The 8,142-nt window shown below is 37.8% G+C and overlaps 1 protein-coding gene across 1 annotated transcript; it reads right to left on the bottom strand.

Moving 5' to 3' along the window:
* Positions 1-626: 626 nt before the first annotated feature.
* On the bottom strand, positions 627-1,190 carry LOC137645307 (uncharacterized). The gene has a single exon (XM_068378124.1). It carries the CDS (start codon positions 1,188-1,190, stop codon positions 627-629), a length of 564 nt encoding a protein of 187 aa, XP_068234225.1.
* Positions 1,191-8,142: the final 6,952 nt, after the last annotated feature.

Below are 8,142 nucleotides of genomic sequence, written 5' to 3'. Positions count from 1 at the left end.
AAAGTTGACCTAGGGGCAATAGATAAAGAATTGCCCTTAGAAGGGGTTACATTATTAGCTGGTAATAATTTAGCCGGAAAAAATATTTTCAAATTTGATTCTCTGATATCACATTGAATAAGAAAGTAGATGCTGACCAAGCCCCAACAGGTATAGTTACTCGTTCCCAAGTTGGAGAAAAGATAAAAGTCCCTTAAGTTGAAGATGATCGAGCTTTTTTTTTATTAAGAACTTTTTTTTTCTTTTTAATGAATCAGTTTGGATTTTTAGGCATGAGTTAGTTTATGTATAAAAAAAAGTCTGTATTCAAATTTTGTTTGCTCTCTCCCCCTTTGCAATTGTACCCCACCATAAAAATGCTTTTTAAAAAACTTCGCCAACTCTGTTACTAAGTTACATGGTATATAGATATATATATATATATAAGAGCCTTTTTTTATTTCTATTTCCTTTGTTTACAAATATATTTAAATTTTTGAAAAATCTTGGATCGATTTCATGGATGAAATAATACAATATATTTTTTTTTTGGGGGGGGGGGACTAAATCTAAAATAACTCTGTAATTTAGTAGCTAATTTATTTAGCTTTCATTTGCTTTTTGTTTAATTGAGATAGGTGAAATCGTTACTTCTGAGTTTCCATTTGAAGTTTGATGAGTATAGTTTTGAGCTGAGTTTCCATTTGAAGGTTGATGATTATAGTTTTGAGCTGAGTTTCCATTTGAAGGTTGATGATTATAGTTTTGAGCTGAGTTTCCATTTGAAGGTTGATGATTATAGTTTTGAGCTGAGTTTCCATTTGAAGGTTGATGATTATAGTTTTGAGCTGAGTTTCCATTTGAAGGTTGATGATTATAGTTTTGAGCTGAGTTTCCATTTGAAGGTTGATGAGTATAGTTTTGAGCTGAGTTTCCATTTGAAGGTTGATGATTATAGTTTTGAGCTGAGTTTCCATTTGAAGGTTGATGATTATAGTTTTGAGCTGAGTTTCCATTTGAAGGTTGATGAGTATAGTTTTGAGCTGAGTTTCCATTTGAAGGTTGATGATTATAGTTTTGAGCTGAGTTTCCATTTGAAGGTTGATGATTATAGTTTTGAGCTGAGTTTCCACTTGAAGGTTGATGAGTATAGTTTTGAGCTGAGTTTCCATTTGAAGGTTGATGAGTATAGTTTTGAGCTGAGTTTCCATTTAAAGGTTGATGAGTATAGTTTTGAGCTGAGTTTCCATTTGAAGGTTGATGAGTATAGTTTTGAGCTGAGTTTCCATTTGAAGGTTGATGAGTATAGTTTTGAGCTAAGTTTCCATTTGAAGGTTGATGAGTATAATTTTGTGCTGAATTTCCATTTGAAGGTTGATGAGTATAGTTTTAAGCTGAGTTTCCATTTAAAGGTTGATGAATATAGTTTTGAGCTGAGTTTCTATTTGAAGGTTGATGAGTATAGTTTTGAACTGAAGTTTCCATTTGAAGGTTGATGAGTATAGTTTTGAGCTGAGTTTCCATTTGAAGGGTGATGAGTATAGTTTTGAACTGAGTTTCCATTTATAGGTTGATGAGTATAGTTTTGAGCTGAGTTTCTATTTGAAGGTTGATGAGTTAGTTTTGAACTGAGTTTCCATTTCAAGGTTGATGAGTATAGTATTGAGCTGAGTTTCCATTTGAAGGTTGATGAGTATAGTTTTGAGCTGAGTTTCCATTTGAAGGTTGATGAGTATAGTTTTGAGCTGAATTTCCATTTGAAGGTTGATGAGTATAGTTTTGAGCTGAGTTTCCATTTGAAGGTTGATGAGTATAGTTTTGAGCTGAGTTTCCATTTGAAGGTTGATGAGTATAATTTTGAGCTGAGTTTCCATTTGAAGGTTGATGAGTATAGTTTTGAGCTGTTTCCATTTGAAGGGTGATGAGTATAGTTTTGAGCTGAGTTTCCATTTGAAGGTTGATGAGTATAGTTTTGAGCTGTTTCCATTTGAAGGGTGATGAGTATAGTTTTGAGCTGAGTTTCCATTTGAAGGTTGATGAGTATAGTTTTGAGCTAAGTTTCCATTTGAAGGTTGATGAGTATAATTTTGAGCTGAGTTTCCATTTGAAGGTTGATGAGTATAGTTTTGAGCTGTTTCCATTTGAAGGGTGATGAGTATAGTTTTGAGCTGAGTTTCCATTTGAAGGGTGATGAGTATAGTTTTGAGCTGAGTTTCCATTTGAAGGTTGATGAGTATAGTTTTGAGCTGTTTCCATTTGAAGGGTGATGAGTATAGTTTTGAGCTGAGTTTCCATTTGAAGGTTGATGAGTATAGTTTTGAGCTGTTTCCATTTGAAGGGTGATGAGTATAGTTTTGAGCTGAGTTTCCATTTGAAGGTTGATGAGTATAGTTTTGAGCTGTGTTTCCATTTAAAGGGTGATGAGTATAGTTTTGAGCTGAGTTTCCATTTGAAGGTTGATGAGTATAGTTTTGAGCTGAGTTTCCATTTGAAGGTTGATGAGTATAGTTTTAAGCTGAGTTTCCATTTGAAGTTTGATGAGTATAGTTTTAAGCTGAGTTTCCATTTGAAGGTTGGTGAGTATAGTCTTGAGCCAAGTTTCCATTTGAAGGTTGATGAGTATAGTTTTGAGCTGAGTTTCCATTTAAAGGTTGATGAGTATAGTTTTGAGAAATAGAACTTCAAAGTTCTAGGGTGATATTTTTTTTTTGCTTGTCTTTCCATTTATTTGCTTGTAGTTAGGCATTGAAGGCTTTATGACAAATTTGATTTGTTGTATCATATTTTTCTTATCTCTAATTATTACTTGACATATATTTTATTACATTTTATATATTTAGGCTTTGGTCCCCCTCTTTCCTCTCTCTTCATGGTGTTATTTCTTTCTACCTTCATGTTCATGTAGTTTGCTTCTTTCTTTTTCTTTTTAAGCGCAGATGTTGCATACATTTTCTTGGTATTAGCTTTGTTTCTTTTGAGAAAAGTTGTATTTAAAGCGAAGAGAAACAAAAAGAAATAATTCTGCAAAATTAAAAGTCAAAACACGGGAGCGGTTGGAATGATACGTCTTGCAACGTAGATTTCCGATCAGCTACTGGCAGTCAGTCATATCATTCCTCCACTCACGCAACTCTTCGTTATTGCTGAAACATAGTGTAGATATACACTTCAATTAGATATTCTTCTTTGATAGCTAAATTGAAATTACTTCCTATATACTGAAGTTATCGTTACATTATACGAAAAATGCAATTTTAACAATGATTGTAGGCTTGAAGTTTTTAGCTTATACCCGCAAAACTATTGCAAACTTTTCAATAAAATTTTGAGAATATAAAAGCTGTAAGAATCCATATGTGAAATATTAGAACAATTTTGAAATTATAATTTTTTTCATCAAGTAAGGTAATGTCTAGAGATAAACTTATAGTTGCTCAGAGGTCCGATCAATCTTTATCTTGTTTGTATGAAAAGTCTGTTGATATGAAACTTTTGAATAAATGGCTTTCTTTTTATCATAATCATGATCTCTAAATGTATTTTCACCGTCCTCTTAATAAAGATTGACACGGAGTGAAAAACACCAAATTGTAGTCGCTACTTCAGTACATACCCGTATAACCAATTTTATTAACCCTCGTATGTCCCAGCATCCGTTTACCATAGTCCATTCCTCTTAAGAATATATTTGCCATAGCTATTGAAAAACACATTTTAAATCTCCTTTCTACTTAAAGGATTCCAAAGGATATCAAAACCGATCGTGGAGTTGAATATAAATCCTAGTCTATCATCCACATATCATCCGGAATCTCATGGGGTCCTTGAACGATGGTATCAAACCTTAATAGACATGTTGAGGATGCTTTGTTTAGAAAATAGTCTTGATTGGGATGAGGGAATTAAATATTTGTTGTTTGCTATACGTGAGTCACCCCAGGAATTACTTGGTTGTCTCGCCTTTTGAAATGGTCTATGGGAGATTATTAAGAGGTCCCATTGCATCAATTGAAGATGAATGGTTGAACCCTCCTAGCTTTAACCAGGCTGTAACTGTGCAACAATATTCGGAGGAATCAAAAGAAACTCTTTCCAAACTCCGTAAAATAACCAGTGAAAATCTAGGCAAAGCCAAAATGAGATTTGATAATGGGGATTTCGTGTTGGCAGTTTTCCTATCCCTGGGTCACGTTTTACATTTAAATTCTTTGGTCCATATAAAGTAATTAAAAATGTTAATAACAATATATATGTTTTTGTAATTCCTCATAGAAGGAAAGTCACTAAATTTCCTCAATAGGTATAATTCAAGGAACTCATAAACTGGTTATGTAGACAGAATTGTAAGCGTTGATTTTAATAGATTTTAGAGACCAGAATTAAGTGAGCCTGATTTTGTTCGTTCCCGGTGTTCAGTAGATAACTGTGTCACTCTAAAAGACATGGAATATTCCTTTCAGCATCTTTCTTTTTTTCAGTCACAGGGACTTCAAACCCTTACTAACACTTCTTCAGATCTTTACGGGGAAAATCCAACTAAATGCACAGTTCTCACTCACTAATTTGATCTTATACCAGGAACTCCTCCAATACAACAGCACACTTATCGCATCAGCCCTAACAAGAAACTAGTACCGAGAGAAGAAGTAAAATATCTTGATACCTGGGCTAGCTACACCTAGCAAGTCATTGTGGGCATCTCCCTGTCTGTTGGTACCAAAGGAGGATGGCACTATGTAACTATGTACAGATTACAGGAGGGTGAACTCTTTTACTGTTAAGAAAAGTCACCCTTTTCCACGGTTAGATGACCTCATAGACTCAGTGGTCCAAAATAAGTATATAATAAAACTCGATCTACTCAGAGGGTACAATCAGGTAGAGTTAACATCTAAAGCAAAGTTTATATCTGCTTTTATAACCCATTTTTGAGTTATTCGGGTTTATGCACTTTGACTTAACCAATGCACCATCCACATTTTAACGTATTATTAATTGCAGAATTTAAGGTTTACAAGGGGTTATATGCATATCTAGATGACATATTGATGGTAGGAGATTCTTGGGAAGAGCATCTACAGCGTTTGATCATGCTCTTCGAAAGATTATTGGAAGCAAAATTAAAAATGAATTTGAAGAAGTTTATATTTTTTCAGGCTACTGTTTGTTACTTGGGGCAAATTGTGGGTGTAGGTAATGTCACGACTAAAACTACCATAATTGATTATCCAGAACCCAAGACTGGGAAATCTCAGAAAAGATTCTTGGGTATGATTTCTTATTATAAGAAGTTTTGCCATAAATTTGCATCTGTAGCTGCCCTTTTCCATTGTCTCATCAGTCCTAAGAAGAAATGTGATTGGAACGAAAGATGTCAGGCAGCATTTGACCAGATGAAATGGTTTTTGAATAGTGAACCAATAATAAAAAGCCATATTTTCTAAACCATTCACTTTGTAAGTAGATACTTATGACACAGGTGCTGGGGAAGTGTTGCTGCAGGAACCTGATGATGTGATACTCCATCCAGTCGGATATACCTCTAGTAAATTCAAGCCTCGTCAGATCTCCTACAGTATCATGGAGAATGCAAATAACACTGATATTTCTGGAGGGCAAGAACCAAACTCAATAATTCAGAGGGCATTTGTCATTCTAGTTTATACTGACCACAAACATTTAATCTATTAGGAATGCACAAAAACCCATAATCAATGCATGCTTCAGTGGGCTTTGTAACTGAAAAATTTCAACCTTCGCATCAAGTATCTTAAGGCCAGCGACAACATATTCGCTGATGCCTTATCACGAACTAAGTGTTTCATAGACACTCGTACACTGTAATGGTATTAAATTTTTTTCTCTCTCTACCCCGCACTGATAATATAAACATGTTTAATCTTACTATAGCAAGTCTTGTAGTTTGAATTTTGTGTCATTATTGCTTGCAACTATCTGTATATAGGCTCGCTGTCTCGTTAAATAAACTCAGTTGCACGTACCTCCCCTCTGTTAGAACCTACCAGTTATGTTGCCACATTGGTGATCATCGGAGTGACTATTCGACGTCTTTTTCACTCATCCATTCGCCCACAACCTTGTTACAATGGCACCCACCGAACCTGATTTTTTGACACGCTGCTTCAATGAAACTGCCACCCTTCGCTAGCGGAGAAGCTCTCGCCTGGTTCTAGCATGCAGAAACTCCATTTCACATCAAGGGCGTGACTCGCTCAAGCAGCAAAGCAGACTATGTCCTCACAACGATCACTGAGGACACGTTCCCAGAAACCTCCAAATGGCTTTGTGTCCTAGGGGATGTCCCAATAGAGTATGAAACCCTCAAAAACTTCCTCAAAGAGCAGTACTCACTATTGCCAGCCACCCGAATAGCCAAGCTTTTTCAGCTCTCCCAACAGCCATTGGGGGACCAAAAGGCTTCGCTACCACTCAGAGAAATGACCAGTATCACTCGCTTACAACCTGCCGCACACGGCTCTCCTCATGCTCTTTGTGAACGACGCCTACCTGAACCTATAACCACCACCATCTATGATATCGATACCTTAACAAGGAAGGACCTGATGACAAAAGTCGATGCCCTTATGGACAGCTACTTCACTGCTTTCGAGACCACCATCAATGCCTCCACTCCTGATGAAGAAGGCAACTACGCAATACTGACAGAGATAGACGTGAATCAGGTAAGACACAGACGCCCGCCTTGTGACATGCTAGAGCAGCGACAAAGCCGCCTGACACCCACATATACCGCCCCTCGCTCACGATCTAACCAATGACCTCTCCGGCTACTTACTAATGCCCATAAGCCACAGTTCTGCTACTAACCGTACAGATTTGGGGCTGCAACAAAGAAATATGCGGATGATTGTCAGTGACCAAAAATCCTGTAAGTAGGCCATCGCTTGTGGTGGTGGCTTTCCCTGTCACTAATCATTTCTTTTTATATGATGCAGTCATGGGTGTACAGTTTTTGATAGACACTGGTGCTTGCCATTCCCTTCTAACAAAGTCACTCTCCAAGACACGATATAGTCATTCTAAGCCTGCTGACTTCTGCCTGGTAGCTGCCAACCGATCTGAGATCCCCACCCTCGGATATGAGACCCTCACAATATTGTTTAGGAGTGCCAAATTCCAATGGAAATTCCTCGTTGCCGAAGTAACATCTCCACTTCTTGGTGCAGATTTCCTCTCACATTTTCACTTCCTGGTTAATGTGGGGCATCAACAATCGGTCTATGCAAACTTGTACTCATCGACACCACTTCACAACACCCCCTCCTACCTTGCACTTCATATCAGCGAATCCACAGATGCCTACGCCCATCTGACGTCGTACCCAGAAGTCTTCCGTCCTGGCATTCGCCATACCATCACAGTTCCCACCAAGAAGTTATTTATCACCATATCAAGATGATGGAAGCCCCTAGTGTTCACCACATTCAGGCATCTTTCCCCAGAGTTTTTGGTAGTTGCTAAACAAACCTTCTATGAAATAGAAGAAATAGGCTTTTGCCAAAAGGACTCGAGCCCCTTGTCATCTCCTTTACACATTGTCCTGAAGAAAGATGGTTTCCTGTGCCCATGTGGGGATTACAGGCATCTGAACATGCGGAGAGAACTGGATCACTACCCCTTCCCAAACATTGCTGATATTACCTCCTACTTGCACAAAGTGAAGGTTTTCTCAACGCTCAACCACTTCGAGGGGTATAATCAGGTGTCCATGAATCAAAGACTGCCATCACCACCCCCTTAGGTACTTCGCCTTCAATTACTCCTATTTTGACCTTTGTAATGCTGGGGCCACTTTTCAATGCCTCATAGATGGCATCTTAGGGTATCACCCCTTCTTAGTATGTTACCTGGACAACATACTTGTGTTCTCTTCCTCCAGAGAGGAAGACCTCCGTCACCTACTCATCGTTCTCAACTGCCTACAACAAAACGGCCTTATAGTCCAGTATAACAAGTGTACCTTTGTTGTAAACGAAGTATCATTATGGGGGTGCTACACCACTCCTGAAAGCGTCCAACCCTTCCCTGAGAAAGTAGCAGCCATTTAGAACTTCCCCACATCCTCGGCCATCGAAGCACGACGAGAATTCTTGGGCTTGATAAACTTCATCAACCATCGCT

Source organism: Palaemon carinicauda, chromosome 8, assembly GCF_036898095.1.
Source record: "Palaemon carinicauda isolate YSFRI2023 chromosome 8, ASM3689809v2, whole genome shotgun sequence".
NCBI classification, from domain to species: Eukaryota; Metazoa; Arthropoda; class Malacostraca; order Decapoda; family Palaemonidae; genus Palaemon; species Palaemon carinicauda.
Note: the sequence above shows the minus strand (reverse complement) of the source record. Positions and strands in the feature narration are given on the sequence as shown.

What these genes read in the sequence shown, in the direction of transcription:
- LOC137645307 (XM_068378124.1), bottom strand. Translation starts at nt 1,190, where the DNA reads ATGGAAACTCAGCTCAAAACTATACTCATCAACCTTCAAATGGAAACT.